The 18219-nt window shown below is 40.2% G+C and overlaps 1 protein-coding gene across 1 annotated transcript in view; it reads left to right on the top strand.

Annotated features, from left to right (window-relative positions):
- FRAS1 (Fraser extracellular matrix complex subunit 1) overlaps positions 1-18219 on the top strand; it is a 464327-nt gene that overhangs the window by 436123 nt on the left and 9985 nt on the right. The window contains exons 67-70 of the mRNA XM_025384816.1: positions 1423-1573; positions 3692-3799; positions 4818-4977; positions 8731-8847. Of these exons, the coding sequence (XP_025240601.1) occupies positions 1423-1573; positions 3692-3799; positions 4818-4977; positions 8731-8847 (536 nt within the window). The remainder of the gene's footprint in view (positions 1-1422; positions 1574-3691; positions 3800-4817; positions 4978-8730; positions 8848-18219) is intronic.

Below are 18219 nucleotides of genomic sequence, written 5' to 3'. Positions count from 1 at the left end.
GGAGTTAGTTGAGTCTTTTGAGAAAGCTGACATCAAATTTTAAATCCCTGACAACTTTGAATATTAAAAAAAAAAAACTTTAGAAAAATATTAAAGCATTTGGTTTTTTCCTTAATTACCCATAGAAACACTTTATACTGTATTTTCTTTTTTTTTTTTTTTTTTTTTTTGAAACGGAGTCTCGCTCTGTCACCCAGGTTGGAGTGCAGTGGCTCAATCTCCACTCACTGCAAGCTCCGCCCCCCTGGTTCACGCCATTCTCCTGCCTCAGCCTCCCGTGTAGCTGGGACTACAGGCGCCCGCCACCGCGCCCGGCTAATTTTTTGTATTTTTAGTAGAGATGGGGTTTCACAGGGGTAGCCAGGATGGTCTCGATCTCCTGACCTCGTGATCCGCCCGTCTCGGCCTCCCAAAGTGCTGGGATTACAGGCGTGAGCCACCGCGCCCGGCTATACTGTATTTTCAAACAAAAGAAAAATATAAGTCCCATAGTATATTGTAGTAATTAGCCAATGATAAAATAAAATTGTTTTAAACTAAGTTTTTTTGTTATAAATATATATATTTATGGAAGAAAGTATAAAAATATTTTTAAAATGTGTAAACCAACTCCCTACTCACACACACATATACAGCTATCTTCACTATAAAAGCTTCTGCTACCATTCTGTTACCTTTCCATCCAGTTTTGTTCATTACGTAGTAAAATAAAAATGATCGGGCCAAATTAAAAGCAGGGAAACAATCTCCTTAGAAGGAATGTTCTCTTGAAAGTGTGATGTGCTGCCTTTTCAAAACTCTTTCCAAAGCGCTGCATGGGACAGGAAATTACTGAAGTACGTGCAGCTCTGAGCTGTCCATTGGTGAGCTTCCTAGATATGATTTCAATGCTCGGGCCCTTTGTTCCTGGAGCAGGAGATTAGAGCACTCACTAAAACATCCTGAATTAGGCACAGGTTCCTCCCAGGCGTCCGGATGTGGGCATCTTCCTGATGATGGTTGACTTGGGCTCTCCTACGGGTCACTGGCAAATCAACACAGGGAGTTTGTACTGAATGGTAGATCCCACATCCACCGGGTTGATCCTTGGGAATAAATGTGATATTCTAAAATTTCAGCCAAATCTTCTGGCAACTGAACACAGCTCATTCTCCCACTTCAAAAGTATTTTTGTTCAAATGTCACCTCCTTACAGAAGCCTCTGCACATGACCCTGTCTAAAGAAGCATTCTGGCCACTTTCTATTCCATTACTTCCTTTATTTTTTTTAATTAGTAATTGCAATCATGGGCACTTGCTTAATAATTATTGAATAAGTGTGCGACTACATGGGTGAATGAAAGTGGAACCAAGATGTGGTGATAGTGTGCCTTTTCATATCAGGGGAGAAATAACTCTGTGTGCTTACCGCTTCCTCGGCAGGTGAGGGACTCTGCTCAGTCCTTCTTGACAGTGCACGTGCCTCTGTATGTGTCCTACATCTATGTGACGGCCCCCAGGGGCTGGGCCTCCTTGGAGCACCACACCGAGATGGAGTTTTCTTTCTTCTATGACACTGTTCTCTGGAGAACAGGTATGCCCATTGACGCCTTAGCTATCCGTTTAGTTAGGGCTTCACTCAAACAATATTAAAAGAAGAGTAGTGACTTTTAACAGTAGCTGCTTTTCTCATCCTGTTATCCCATAGACAAAGTGGGGCCACCTCAAGTCTGGAAAGTGAAGATCTGGGGTTCCTGAAAAGAATGATGTCCTTCTGTCCTGATGCTGGAAGATCTCAGTCTAGATAGCTAAGGTCCCAGAGTAGAAGATAGCAAGTGACAGATGAGTCCTCTACTGCCCATGAGGGATTCAGAGGGGTGTGTGTTCTTTTGGAGTATAACCCAAATAATCTTCATTTTCTCCTAGTGAAAAATGGTGTGGTTCATGTTTTTTACAAAGCAAAAGGATCTTCAAGTCAGATGCATGGAAATGGAAAAATGTGTCAAGAGCACTTGAAATATTTATGTCAAGTAGCCCAATTTATTCATTTGGCAAAGCATCAGCTCTTTAATTGCATCCTCCAAAGAAGGAATTTTAACCTTCTGAAGTCAAGGGCTGTGACGCTGAATGTTCAAAATGACCTTTCCCTCAGGCTCATCCCCCTTCCTGTCCTCTCTGGGAGGAGCCCCCAAGAACTAAGTGGGAGGCAGCCCTTCAGCTGGGAGCCCACACCGCACCCCCACCCAGTTTCCCCACCCACCTCCTCCTACTGCTTCCACATAGATGCTCCTTAAAACTCCCCAATTTTCTCCTCCACTATCTCCAGTGGTTCTTGGTTATTTTTGGTTTTCTTGTTTGTTTGTTTGTTTTCTCATTTTTAGTGTCCTGTACTTCACACACTACCCCAAACCTATTTCCCCAAACCCATTTCCCCTAAATTCTACTGCTCCCGTCCTCCCTCTTTTCCTCTCCAGGGGTGATGTGCTTTATCTGAGGCAAACATACTAAAAAAAAAAAATACAAGAGTTTTCTTTTGAGAAAGCTTCATCTCTACTAATTGAAAGTACAGTCATCATTCATATCTGTTAGGGTTTGGTTCCAGGACCTCCCGCAGACACCAAGATCTGAGGATGCTCAAATCCCTCATATAAAATGGTGTAGTATTTACATATAACCTATACATATATTCCCTTATGCTTTAAATCATCTCTAGATTACTTATAATACCTAATACAATGTATATGCTATATAAATAGTTGTTACACTATATTGTTTAGGTATAACAACTATATACTATATTGTTTTACATATGTATACTATATATATAACAACTATATACTATATTGTTTAGGAAATAATGACAAGAAAAACAAATCTATATGTTTAGTGCAGATGCATTTTTATTCTAATATTTTCAATTTGAGGTTGGGTGAATCCACAGATGCAGAATCCATGATGTAGAACAGATCAGATACAGAGGGCTGGCAGTGTAGTCCTTTCTTCTATGAAATGGCTTAGGCTCAAATCAGTTTTTGCTTTGTATTTCTCATGGGAAAATAACTTCAGGCAGCTTTCCCACTCTGGGTCAGATAATCTCTTGAGCTCTTGTTTTTGTTTTGTCTTGTTCAACTTCATGTTTCTCCTCCTTACGTTACCCTTTGGTTTTGGTCATTGTGAACTCACTGGGGACCATGACTGCAGTTTCCTTTATTAAAGCCACAGCTTTCTTGTGTCATGCTGGCTTTCTACAAGCTTGCCTTTAATTCTCCTTTGGTTTGAGTACTAAATGTAGCCACCAGGACTTTGTTTATACCTCTGTTAAGTCCAGAAAGGTATCTTGGTGAGGAAAAGAAAATATAGTAGGAAGCAGATGTGCTGTAACCATACCCTGGTATAAAGTTTGATAGCAAGAAGTTTTACGATTCGTTTTTTTGCTGAACCCTGCATCTGGGCTAAGTGGAATTTACAGGTTTGAAGAGTCTATTTCGAGAACTGTGGAACCGTTACAAGGAAAAAAAAAAAGAACCAAGTGAAATGAACTGTCATACAATTTTAATTGGCATATGTTTCTATAGATATATAAATGTTATCTTGTTACATTCAAATAAATATGCAGCTCTACCTGGAGGTGTCCTTGGGATAACTTATACGTGGTTGCTGTCAGGGAGGAATTTTCCATGCCCTAACATTTTCTCTCTGCTTTCCTGCCCAGGAATCCAGACAGACAGTGTGCTCTCTGCAAGGCTTCAGATAATAAGAATCTACATTCGAGAGGATGGCCGTCTTGTCATTGAATTCAAGACCCATGCCAAATTCAGAGGTAATATCAATGCCATTTTTTTCCCAACTTTTCATTAAGAAACATTTCACACATACAGAAAGTCGAAAGAATAGAACAATAAAAAACAGTCAACAATGATTAACATTTTGCTATACATCCATGTGCACATACACGCATACATACCTTTTTTTGTCACACCATTCAGAAACAAGTTGCAGACTTCGTGTCAAGTTACCCAAAATACTTCAGTTGACATCTCCTAAGAATAAGGACATTCTCTTATACAGTCACAACATCATGATCACTTCTAAGATATTTAGCATTGATTCAGTAATATCCAGTCTCTATTCATATTTCCTTTATTGTTCCACAAACATCTTTTCCACTTATTTTTATATTTGTTTATTTTATAACTGCTTACATGAAAAGAAAGAAGTTCCAGTTATGATTCATATGTTACATTGTGATTGTTATATTGCTTTAGTTTCTTTCAATCTAAAATATTCCCCCTACTTTTATTTATTTGCAACACTATTTCAGTGCAGTTTTAAAGAGTGGAGGTATCTTGCTGATAGCATTTACCCTTTTAATGATGTTTATAATTATCCTCTTCTACCAAGGACTTGAATGGCCCTAAATGTGACTTTTATCTGATGCTGAAATTTCTATTTATAAACTATGAGACTTTTCTACCTCCAAGAAACATGTTGGTTAGAATTTAAAGCTATGTATATTGAGTGTTCATTGTCACATAAAGACCCCTATTACTGTGAATATATTCATTAGCACCATTTCCACAAGGATTATTCCTATTGTTTATAAATAAATACATATGACTATGAGGACCATCACAAGTAGAACAATGGGCTGGGGTGAGATGCCATGCTATCCCCACCAGTGTGGAATGTATTCTAAGGGGTAAAATGGGCTAACCTTAGTTGTTTGAGAGAAGAACATTAATTCAGTTCTCAGGCTTTTGTGGGGCTCTACCACAAGTACAATCAAACTCAAGCTCTACAACAAGTACGATAAGTGCATGTGTTTCCCCTTCAAATAGGACAGTTTGTGATGGAGCACCACACTCTTCCGGATGTGAAATCTTTCATATTGACTCCAGACCACCTAGGAGGAATTGAATTTGACTTGCAGCTGTTATGGAGTGCTCAGACTTTTGATTCTCCACATCAACTCTGGAGAGCCACAAGCTCTTATAACAGGTAAATACGGTGATGGAGTCCTCCATGGGTAGAGCTGAGTGGTTTTCCATTTCTTTCAGGAGCTTGAGAAATAGTGCTTTTATCTGAAGGCTAGACTTTTATTTTAAAAGGGGAATTGATAGGAATAAACCTCAGCTGGGAGTGGTGGTTTTAGCTGGTAGCCCAGCTACTCAGGAAGATCGCTTGAGCTCAGGAGTGCAAAGTTGCGGTGAGCCATGATCGCACCTGCAAATAGCCACTGCACTCCAGCCTGGGCAACAGAAAGCGATCCTATCTCTTAAAAAAAAAAAAATTAATGAATTAATTAAAAGAAATGACACTCTAGCAAATAAAGAAAGAAACAAATCTTGCTCAGATCAACTTCTGATATATAAATAAGAAGTGCTCACACTTATTCCAAGAGTGAGACCAGAAGGGGCACACATCACTTCCACCCACATCCTATGGTGGGGAACTTAGTCACATGGCACACCTGCCTAGAAGGGAAGTCAGGAAATGTGTCTAACTAAAATCTTTATCGAATAAATAAATTTCATTTCAATTACAACAACCTGTAAAAAATATAGTATCTCTGATTAAGTCCATGTGTCTTTTACAAGATTTATTCCTCTCACACACCTAGTATAGAGGTAGAATAGGAATTTAACAAATAGTAAAATATCCGCCATTTAGAAAAGGGAAGAATGGAAAAAAACAAAATTAAAACCACTATAAAAAGGATAAGTGGGCAACCAGGAATCTATCATAAATATTTTATCCCCATTTTGTAGATAATGAGAGTAAGAGCCATATTTAGCATTAAAATCTTACTTCAAATTGTCTTGAGAATCATTTTCAAAAAAATTTTTTCTTAACTTAAAATTTTTGATCTTATATCAGATTTTTTGTTGTATAGTGATTCTTTTGAAATCGATGTATAATAACCTTCAAGGACTGTGCTTCATGTACTTTGTCCCAGTTTACAGACAGGGAAACTGTCTTCCTTTAAGTACTCTGCTGACATCTTCATTGCCACTTGAATGAAGCCCACCCTCCTTCTGCAGCATCCAAGGCCCAGCCTCCCCTCTAGTTTTATCTCAAACCCAGGCTTTTAGCCACATTAGATATCTCACCAATCCCTGAACCCACCAGCCCATCCATACCTCCATGCTTTTGCAATTCCCTTAGGCCTTCTTCCTCTTTTCCCCTTGTATAACTAACTCCTCTGAGACCGAGCCCAGCTCAAATACTGACCCCTTTGTGACAACTTCCCTGGCTTCCCATACAGTACTAGCAGCTCCCTCCTCCTGGTTCCTACTCTGTTGCAGCTTCTGCTGTAACACATCTCATTATCTTATGATGGTCTATCTGCTGGTCCCAGATTTTCACTGGATTATGAGCTTCTCCAGAGTAGAAGACACATATGATTCATCTTAAATCCCCAGAACCACAGGTTTTAGCATGTGGTAGGTTCTGAGCAAGCACCTTTTAGCAGCTTACCTTTGAGGTGAAGAGACAAAATGCATAGATAAATGACAAAATGAAGAACCCCACCAAGCACTCCATGCTAAGCACACTGTGCGAGATACAGGATAATATGAAGACCATAGTTCAGGGAAGAGAGAGCCAGAGGCTGGGGAGTTGTATAAGGATTCCTGAAAGAGGTGAGACAACTTATGGTCCATGTTGTGATATGGGAAATGCTTAGATTCTAGTAAGGAGATGAAAAGAGCTGCAGGATTAAAGATATGTACCTAAGACTGTGTTTGGCATGTTTGAAGGGATAGTGAGGAAATGGACCTAAGTAGTATTTAGGAATGGGGAAAAGTAGGACCGAAGGCTTGGGAGGCTATGCTATTTGTCTTGCATTCGCTTGTTCAACAAGTATTTATGGAATGTTTACTGTGTGTCAGAGAAGGTTCTAGGTACCTTGAATATATTGGTAAACAAAATAAAGATCCCTAAGTATAGGACTTAAAGTAAGGAGACACAAAGCAGTAGACACAATAAGCAAAGTATAACATATGTCAGAAGGTGATATGCACTATGGGAAAATGAAAGGTATGGAGCAGGGTAAGGGGAAGCGGGAATGGAGAAACATTATAATTTTAATTAGAATGTTCCCAGTAGACCTTATTTGAGCAAAGACTTGAAGGAGGTGAGGGAGTTGGCTATGCAGAAACATGGAGAACAGGGTTCCTGGTAAAGTTCCTAAAATGGCAACATTTGGGCATGCTTGGAGAACAAGGATGCCCATATGGTTGGCATGAAGTGAGCAGGGAAGAGAGTAATAGACAATAATGCTAAAGAAGTAAGAAGTCAGGGTAGGGTCACAGGGTGGGGCTCTGTAAACCAGTGTTCGGCCTCTGGCTTCTACTCTCTAGTGCAAGGAGAGCCCCTACAGGGTTTGAGTAGAGCTAGACACGATCTGGCCAGGCATGGATTGTTCTGCCTATTTGAATATTTGTATTAATGAAGCATTACTATCCACATTATAGATGTCAGTTTCTATGTAATTTAAATATGGTATACAAAGTCTCATTTCCTGCTGATCCAAGATTTGATAGAAAACTGCAGACATACAGACTTTTAGATTAGGAAGGAGCTTAGAAAATAGGAGAGTAAACAGCAGAGAAAGAAAGAAGAGTAGAAGGAGCTTACGCCCTGAAAGTCTGCATGGTTTGTTAAAATCATACAGCCATGGCAGAGGCAAGCTGAAGTTCTACTGGTTCCCAGTTTTCAGCCTGTGCCAGTCCACTACACTGACCCCAGAATGTGACATAAAAGTTTTATTATTGTTTTTAACCAAATCTTTGCTGTCACTTTACTAATAAATAGATAAGTATCCCAAAATGGTCAAAACAAGCACAGTATTTATGAGAACTGTTCACAGATCCCTCACAAACAGTTATCATGAAGATTCACAGCCCTGCTCTCTCCATTCAATGGGTGACAGACTCCCAAGGCCCTTGAAGAAGGTTCCTGAAGCTTCTGAATGCTTGGCTGCCTTCCAGGCCACCTGACAGGGCTGGAGCTGCCACCCAGTGAGAAGTATGGGAGAAGAAGTAGGAGGGAGGTCCAAAGGCTTCCTGCTCACAGAGTCATGAACTGGAGAATCCTGGGCCCCGCATAAACAGGGAAGTCCCCAAGTCCCCATGAGTGGTCTCTAATGAGAAGTGATCTTGTTCTTCGACTTCATAAAGGGATGAGGCTATAGAGTTTGAAAGGGGAATCTCCAAATTGAGTGTGAGTGAAACGGGTGCAGGGGCGTTCTGCAGGGTGCTGCTTCCATATGCTCTGGAGTGGTGTCCTGGAATCCTGAGGCATTTGCTTCCTCCTGTGTCACAGTAGCACCTGACACTGTCACGTCTTCAGAAATAAAAGCTTTTCCATTTGGGAATGCATTGAATAGGGTATCTGTCAACAAGAAACACTAAACAGAAATTGTCAAACAAGTCTCATGAAATCCAGAGGAAATGACCAATTCTGTTCTGTCATCACCTGAGCCTTCTACGTTTTCATATGTAGTGTGCCTTTCTTAGCTTTCCTCATGAGAAGGACCTGAATACTTGAAAGTAGCTCCATTTAACACCTCTGAAGGTTAGGATAATTGGAGATGAGTTCCCAAAAATGGTGTTTGCAGATTTGTAAGGTTCTTAGATGCTGGACACAAATACCACCTGAAAACTGTTTAGTGAAGGCCGTGTCTTTCTGGGTAAGCCAGCAGCCTGTCAGTTGTTCCCTATGATCACAGTCTGCTCTGCATGTTTCCAGGAAGGACTACTCGGGAGAGTACACCATCTACCTGATCCCTTGCACAGTGCAGCCCACACAGCCATGGGTTGACCCAGGAGAGAAGCCTTTGGCCTGCACTGCACATGCCCCGGAAAGGTAGGAAAATATAGTCAATCCTCATTATTTGTTGATTCCTTATTTGTGAATTCTCCTACTCACTAAAATTTATTTGTAACCCCCAAATCAATATGGTGCTTTCATAGTCATTCATGGACATGCACAGCAGAGTGGCCAAACATTTGAGTCACTTAACACACACATCCCCAGCTGAGGTCAAACACACACATCCCCAGCTGGTGATACTCTGCCTTCTTGTTGTGGCTCTCATGCTACAAACAAGCGTCCTGTGCACTGTCTATTTAGTGCCATGGTTTTTGCATTTTTGTGCCTTTTGTTGATGATTTCTACATTTAGAATGGCTCCCAAGTATAATGCCGAAGTACTTTCTAGTATTTCTAAGCATCAGAAGGTTGTAATGTGCCTAATGATAACCATGAGTTTGATATAAATGAATCAACAATATATATTAAATAAGGGGTATTTACACAGAAACAGACATAAAACAAGGTTATATGTTAATTGGTTGATATAAATGTTGTGAACAGAAGCTCATAGAAACCTAACCCTATATTTCTTCTAGTAGCTATGGCTCAATATCCACTAATTCATTGTTTGTGGAGACTGTATAGAGCATAACAATCATGAATAATGATACTCAGCCGTACATCAGCCCATATTCACCTCAGACCTGAGACTGTGTTGTGCTGTATATTCATTCATTCATTTGTTCATTCATTCATTCATTCATATTTATTCAGTTCTTCTCATGTGTTTTGCTCTGGTCGAGGTGTTGAAGTGATAGCACTATACCAGAGCAGAGGATTGAAAGTAATCTGTGCTCTCAGGCAGTTTATAGTCTAGAGTCACCTTTCTAGGAGCTGTGCAAAGTATAGAGAAAACATTGCTGAGATAAAATGCCCAAGACAGAATCTGACATTGACATTAAGAGAAGACTATATGTGGCTTTTAAATAAAAGACGGAGAATTGGCTATTGGATTTGGCAGTACTGAGATCATTGGTGGACTTCGCCAAGAGCAGGTTTGGTGGACCAAAAGGGATACAAGCCTAATTGGGGTGAGCTTGAGAGAGAGGTGAGAAAGTAGAGACAGCAGGGATAAACAGTGCTTGCGGAATTTCTATAGAGGATGCCAGAGCAAAGGGGCAATAACTCGAAACAGATGAGGAGTCAAATAAACAGCAGATTTTATTTGCTTTATTTTGGGATACTTGTATGCTGGTGGGAATAATCCAGTTGAGGGGAAATGTGATGATGCAGGGGATAGAGGGAAAGCTTGCAGAGCCAGGTCCTTGAGTAGAGGAGGGGAGTAGATCCAGGGCATGAGGGAAGGGCTGGCCATAGCTGGAAGCACAGAGAGTTCATCCACTGAAGAGGCAGGCAGAGAATCAATGGAAGCAGGTGAGAGGAGAATTGGGAGACTGGGAGGGTAAGGATGACAACGTGGATATCTGATTGAAACTATTCTCCCTGTGAACTGAAAAGCCCTACATCTGCTGAAAGTAAAGAATGTCGAGGTTTGAGAAGAGAGGAGCAAAGAAACAGGGCCATCTCAGACAGTGGAAAAGAGTAAATATACTAGAGGGTTACAGCTAGCCGCAGATCAGGCAGTGTGGAACTGCCTTTAAATTGTCATATTATCGACATAAAACTGTACATATTTAAACTATACAATTCAATAAATTCTTACCTGTGTATATACTTGTATCACCACAGTCAAGATAGTGACAAGATAGGGAACATATCCATTTCCAAAAAGATTCCTCGTGTACCTTTGTAGTTCCTCCCTCGCATCATCCCTTCCCTTTCTGCAGATAACCGCAGATCTGTTTTCTGCCACTATAGATGAGTTTGCATTTTCTAGAGTTTTTTATAAATGACATCATACAGTGTGAATTCTCTCTCTCTGGCTCATCTCACTCACCATGATTATTTTGACTCATCTATGTTGGGTGTATCAGTATTTGTTCCTGTTATTGCTGGGTTGTACTTCCCGGTATGGATGTACTACAGTTTGTTTATCAGTGATCAACTGATGAACATTTCAGTTGTGTCCAGTTTGGGGCTATGATAAATAAAGCTTCTATGAACCTGTATGTATGAACTTTATATAAACATGTGCTTTCTGTTTTCTTATGTAAATACCTAAAAATGGAGTGACTGGATCATATGACAGATGTATGTTTAACTTTTAAGAAACTGCCGAATTGTCTTCCAGCGTGTTTGTGAACATGTAACTATGTATGTCCATTCCCACCATGAGAGTGCACATGCTCCCTTTCCCGTGCATTCTGCTAATGTGGTCGGGAGGTCCTGGTGTGGTTGAACAATTAAGGAGTAGGAGGAAAAGAAGAGAGGAGCTGGAAAGACATAAGGTGGTAGAGAGCGAGGTGTTGGAAATGAGATTTTTGGCGCTGGTGCATAATGGGACTATGAAGAGTAGGTAGCTGTAGCAGGGTAGTGAACAAGCTGTTTGGAGGTGAGGGAGTCAAGGAACTGGGAGTCTTGGGTAGTCGGTAGTTCATCTGAGTGGATGTTTAAGTCCCAAAGATTCATGGCAGTAACAATGCCAGGAAGCACCATAGTTAGCCAAATGAAGGAAGGAAGGTGACCAGAAAAATGGTAGTTTGCTGCAGTAAGAAAGAACAATGGGAAAATAATCTGATGGGATATGCTGGAGAATTTTAATTCATTTAAATTTTTAAAAATTATGCAATATTTCAGATACTCAGAAGACTATATATATATCATATAGCAGATCCACCACCCACCTTAAGAAACTCAAAAAACAGAACATTACAGTACTCCTTCAATACCCTCAATGCCCCTATCCAATCATACTCCCTCTCTCTTCCCTACTAGGGTCACCATTAACCTAATATTTGTATTTATTATTCATTGGTTTGGTTTATGTTTATACCTCATGTATACTTCTACATGGTTTTGCAAGTTTTTGAACTCTAGACAATAGTCCCCCTTATCATTGGAGTATATGTTCCAAGAGCCCCAGTGGATGCCTGAAACCACACATAATAGCAAACACTGTATATGCAATGTTTTTTCAGTCTGCTAACCAAGACAGCTACTAAGTGACTAACAGATGGGTAGCATATACAATGTGGAGATGCTGAACAAAGGGACGATTCGTGTTCCAGGCAGGATGGAGCAGAAAGGCACAAGATTCCATCATGCTAGTAAAAATGGTGCATGATTTAAAACTTATGAATTGTTTATTTCTGGAATTTTTTTGTTTAATGTTTTTGGACTATGGTAGGCCTTGGGTAACTGAAACTGAGGAAAGCAAACCCATGGATGAGAAGGGAACTACTGTAAGTTTCATACTGCATGAATTCTCTCTGCTACTCTTTTTTTTAACTCAGTGAATCATCTGTTGATTCATTTGTATTGATTCATGTAGCTGTAGTTTGTTGCTCACTGCATTAAGGTATTCATTGTAGGAAAATTCCACGATGTATTTAACCACTCCCTTTGACTTTCTATTATAAAGAAAATTCTTATATATGTCTCTTGGTACACATGTATAAGAAGAGTTTCTCCAGGGTAGGTTCTGGATTTTTTAAAGGGAGAGAGGAACAATAACTTGAAACTGGCTAAAAGGATCAAGGAGGACACCAATGCTGTCCTCAGGCCCTGTGTGGCATAAATGTGGGAGGTGGCAGAGGAAGAATGTTGTTGAGGATACTGAGGCTTTGGAGTTGGGGGTCCTTGCCTTACATCAGGGAGATTATTACTTGCAGATACCCCAGTATTCCCAGGGTGACTTTCCCCCAGGCCTAACCTTGGATCCCCTATATGGCTCCATATGGATGCAATAGAATTACAACACACATACAAAATCAAGACTGATACAGGGAAATTGGACTTAATACAAAATAATTGTGTCTCATATTGTGACTATTTTGGGGAGGCCTGTCATATATTTTAACCTTATAAATAATAAAATAATCTCATGTTCATTATTTATTCCTGTTATGTTTTCTCCTGTGCCTGGCACTATGATGGATTCTAGTAATATCAGCATTAACAAGAAAAATCTGTTTCCCTGAGTCAGGAAAATGAGCATGTGATACAGCTCATGGTTATCTCAAAGCTGTTGAAACAGGGTTATGAGGTCTCCAAGTTCTTCCAACAGCCCAACCCTCTCAAATCTACCACTGGGGTACCTTCAACAGAAAGTAGGGCATGGGCAGATGGACTCTGTTGGAAGGGTAAAAAATCAAAATGTCACTCATTCACCATTCTTTGACATATATATGTGCCAGGAGCTTGGGTAGCACTGGGTAGGCAATGGTGAGATGGACCGTGGAACCTGCAGTGGGTAAAGCGGACTTCAGTCAGTCAGTCACACATTTAAATAAAATTTCAGACCGTGCTAAACACTGTGAGAGAAAAGCACAAAGTGTAACAGGAAGAGATGACAAGGGACCTAACTATCCTTGGAGGTAAGAGACAGAGGGAAAGCTTTCTAGAGAAAGCGGTGATTCAGTTGAAACCTAAGGAGGAGAGGAAAAAGGAGAGGGTGTTCTAGCAATGTGTCTAGGAATGCCAAGGCCAGAAAGCTGTAGAATTCATTATCACTCATCTCAAATTGGTCCTTAGGACTTCCAAGAAAAGTGTAATACAATGGTTCCCTCATTCATACATTATCTCATTCCTCTCACCTATTTTTGTATGCTTTTTTTTAAAAAAAAAAATAATGATTATACTTTAAGTTCTGGGATATATGTGCAGAACATTCAGGTTTCTTACATAGGTATACATGTGCCATGGTGGTTTGCTGCACCCCTCAACCCGTCATCTACATTAGGTATTTCTCCTAATGCTACCCCTCCCCTAACACCCCACTCCTGACAGGCCCCGGTGTGTGATGTCTCCCTCCCTGTGTCCATGTGTTCTCATTGTTCAACTCCCACTTATGAGAGAGAAGATGGAGTGTTTAGTTTTCTGTTCCTGTGTTAGTTTGCTGAGAATGATGGTTTCCAGCTTCATCCATGACCCTGCAAAGGGCATGAACTCATCCGTTTTTATGGATGCATAGTATTCCATGGTGTATATGTGCCACAGTTTCTTTATCCAGTCTATCATTGATGGGCATTTGGGTTGCTTCCAAGTCTTTGCTGTTGTGATTAGTGCTGCAATAAACATACGTGTGCATGTGTCTTTCTAGCAGAATGATTTATAATCCTTTGAGTATATACCCCGTAATGGGATTGCTGGGTCAAATGGTATTTCTGGTTCTAGATTCTTGGGAATCACCACACTGTCTTCCACAATGGTTGAACTAACTTACACTCCCACCATCAGTGTAAAAGCATTCCTATTTCTCCACATCCTCTCCAGCATCTGTTATTTCCTGACTTTTTAATGATCACCATTCTAACTGGCGCAAAACGGTATAAATGTTTTCTTTTGAGAAGTGTCTGTTCATATCCTTTGCCCACTTTTTGTTGGGGTTGTTTTTTCCTTGTAAATTTCTTTAAGTTCCTTGTAGATTCTGGATATTAGCCCTTTGTCAGATGGATAGATTGCAAACATTTTCTCCCATTCTACAGATTGCTTGTTCACTCTCATGATAGTTTATTTTGCTGTGCAGAAGGTCTTTAGTTTAGTTAGATCCCACTTGTCAATTTTGACTTTTGTTGTCATTACTTTTGGTGTTTTAGTCATGAAGTCCTTGCCCATGCCTGTGTCCTGAATGGTATTGCCTAGGTTTTCTTCTAGGGTTTTTATGGTTTTAGGTCTTACGTTTCAGTGTTTAATCCATCTTAAGTTAATTTTTGTATAAGGTGTAAGTAAGGAAGTGGTCCAGTTTCAGTTTTCTGCATATGGCTAGCCAGATTTCCCAACACTATTTATTAAATAAAGAATCCATTGCTTGTTTTTGTCAAGTTTGTCAAAGATCAGATGGTTGTAGATGTGTGGTGTTATTTCTGAGGCCTTTGCTCTGTTCCATTGGTCTATATATCTGTTTTGGTACCAGTACTATGCTGTTTCAGTTACTGTAGCCTTGTAGTATAGTTTCAAGTCAGGTAGCGTGATGCCTCCAACTTTGTTCTTTTTGCGTAGGATTTTCTTGACTTTTATGGTTCCATATGAAATTTAATGTAGTTTTTTTCTAATTCTGTGAAGAAAGTCAGTTGTAGCTTGATGGGAAGAGTATTGAATCTGTTAATTACTTTGGGCACTATGGCCATTTTCACAATATTGATTCTTCCTATCCATGAGCATGGAATATTTTTCCATTTGTTGGTGTTCCTTGAGCAGTGGTTTGTAGTTCTCCTTAAAGAGGTCCTTCACATCCCTTGTAAGTTGGATTCCTAGGTATTTTATTCTCTTTGTAGCAGTTGTGAATGGGAGTTCACTGATGATTTGGCTCTCTGTTTGTCTATTATTTGTGTCTAGGAATGCTTGTGACTTTTGCACACTGATTTTGTATCCTGAGACTTTGCAGAAGTTGCTTGTCAGCTTAAGGATATTTTGTGCTGAGATTATGAGGTTTTCTAAATATACAATCATGTCATCTGCAAACAGAGACAATTTTATTTCCCCTCTTCCTATTTGAATACCCTTTATTTCTTTCCCTTGCCTGATTGCCCTGGCCAGAACTTCCAATACTCTGTTGAATAGGAGTGGTGAGAGGTGGCATCCTTGTCTTGTGCTGGTTTTCAAAGGGAATGCTTCCAGCTTTTGCCCATTCAGTATCATATTGGCTATGGGTTTGTCACAAGTAGCTCTTATTATTTTGACATATGTTTCACCAATACCTAGTTTATTGAGAGTTTTTAGCATGAAGGGCTGTTGTATTTTATCGTACGCCTTTTCTTCCTCTTGCCTATTTCATTTCTTCCCACAAACTTGATGCTTCTCCCTTGTTGTCACCTTCAACTGGTGACCTTTCTGTCCTGTTGGAGTGAGGAAACAGAGGAAATCAGAAGAGAACTTATGCAAGCGTCTATCATCATACTTATATCTGTGCATCAGACCTACCAGCATGTATCTGTACATGTACTCCATGTGGCCGACAAAGTCTGAAATATTTACTATCTGGCTGTTTACAGAAAAACTTTGTTAGCCTCTCTGTTCTAGGTACTTACACCCAAATGTTAACAATATCCTTGAAACTTCTCTTATTCTGGCACTGTCATCTAGGATTTTAGGCCTCCCCTTTAAAATATATTAAAAATCCAATTATTTTCACTGCCCACCTGACAAAAGCCCTGGTCAGAACCATTATCATCACTTGTCTAAATTATTGAAATAGCCTCTTAACAAAGTCCCCTGCAGCCACCCTGCAGTCTCTTCTTAACACAGCAAACTCCACTCACTTTTTCAAAACACTCCACAGTTTAAATAAACCCTAAAGTCCTGACAGTACAGGTAAGGTTTTATGGGATCTGGTCCCAAGTTACCTCTCTGATCTTATCTCCTTCACTGTTCTCCAGCCACCCTGGCCAACTGGCCGTTCCTCTAATGTATTGTGCACACTCTTACCCCAGACCTTTTGTCTTTGCCATTTCCTCTTCCTGGAGGGCTTCCTCTCCACATAGCCACATGTCTTACTCCATTGCCTGCTTCAAGCCTTTGGGTGTTTTCCTCTCACTGAGGCCTTCCATGACTGAGTTTCTTCCTTTCTCTCTCTTTATGGTATATATTTAAGGTGTAAAACATTGCGTTTTGATACACATAGTGAAATGATTACTACAGTCAAAAAACTTAACATACCTATCTCCTCACATAGTTACCTGCATGCACATGTGTGTGTATGTATAAGAGTATCTGAAATCTACTCTCTTAGGAAATGTCCAGTACATAATATTATTGCAACTTTGTACCTTTTGACTTACATTTCCCCATATCCCCATCCTTGTCACCCCTGGTAACCACTGTTCTCTTTGTTTCTATGTATCTGGCTTTTGGAATTTTTTGCTCCTGCCTGAATCCAGCTTTTTTGATTCCATATATAAGTGAAATTGTGCAGTATTTTTCTGTGTCTGGCTTATTTCACATAGTATAATGTTCTCTAGGTTCATCCATGTTGTCACAAATGGCAAGATGTCCTTATTTTTTTTAAGACTGACTATTTCACACCACAATAAAGAAAATACACCACATTTTCTTTATTGATTAATCCATTGATGGACACTGGTTGTTTCCAAATCTTAACTATTGTGAATAATATTACAATGAACATAGGAGTGCAGATATCTCTACAAGATGCTGATTTCCCCTTGTTTGGGTGTATACCAGGAATAAGGATTGCTGGGTCATGTCATAGTTCTATTTTTAATTTTTTGAGGATGCTCCATACTGTTTTACATAATGACTGCACCAATTTACACCCATGACCATATTATTTAGAATTTCCAGCTGAACCTCTTTCTAGCATTACCCTTTCTCTGCCTAATTTTTCTCCTTATCACCTGTTACCTTTTAGCGTGCTATATTATTTTTTATTTATTTTGCTTACTATCTTCCTTAGAATCCTGAGATCATATTTTTCTGTTTTGTCCACAGATGAATTCCTATTACTAGAACAATGTCTATTATATAATATATACTCAGTGAATATTTGCTGAATAAATCAGCCCTGAGGCACTAGAGATCATGGAGTAGAGAGCTGGTCAGGAGACTGAAAGAAGGCCAGTCTGGCTAGATCCCAGAAAGGGAGGGAAGGGGAAGAGTAGCAGGAGATGAGGCTGGAGAAATAGGTAGAGGCCAGAGCTTTATAGGTCATACTTCCCTCTAAGGGATGTGGGAAACCACTGAAGGATATTAAGCAAATTTGAGTTTTCGAAAATGACACTGGCTTATCCACTGAGGCATGTAGAATAGTCTAGAAGGAACTAATAGTGACTCCAGGGAGACCAGTTAAGGGGCTGGCACCTCTTTTTTTGCCTTTTGCTGAGATACTAACACTAGAAGGAAGAGCATACTGAGTTTGGGTTATCTGACAGCCATGTAGAGCTGCCATTCGACAGCCAGCTATGTGTTTCTGGAGCTTAGAGGAGAAATCTGGATTAGATAGTTAAATTTGGCATTACTATCTTTGAGATGGCAAATGCACTCAATGACAAGGCTGAGATCATCTTGGGTGAAGTTATTGAGGGAGAACAATAAGGGTCCCAGAACTGAGCCTTGGGGAGCCCTTACCTGCCAGAAGGAGACACAGAAGGAAAGGGCTCAGGAAGAAGGCTGGGGAGCTAGGCACACAGAGCAAGGAAAGAGGGTCCCAGAACTGAGCCTTGGGGAGCCCTTACCTGACACAGAAGGAAAGGGCTCAGGAAGAAGGCTGGGGAGCTAGGCACACAGAACAAGGAAAGAGGGTCCCAGAACTGAGCCTTGGGGAGCCCTTATCTGCCAGAAGGAGACA

Source organism: Theropithecus gelada, chromosome 5, assembly GCF_003255815.1.
Source record: "Theropithecus gelada isolate Dixy chromosome 5, Tgel_1.0, whole genome shotgun sequence".
In the NCBI taxonomy this organism is placed as follows: Eukaryota; Metazoa; Chordata; class Mammalia; order Primates; family Cercopithecidae; genus Theropithecus; species Theropithecus gelada.
The sequence above is the reverse complement of the archived record's forward strand: the minus strand, read 5'-3'. Positions and strand labels throughout refer to the sequence as shown.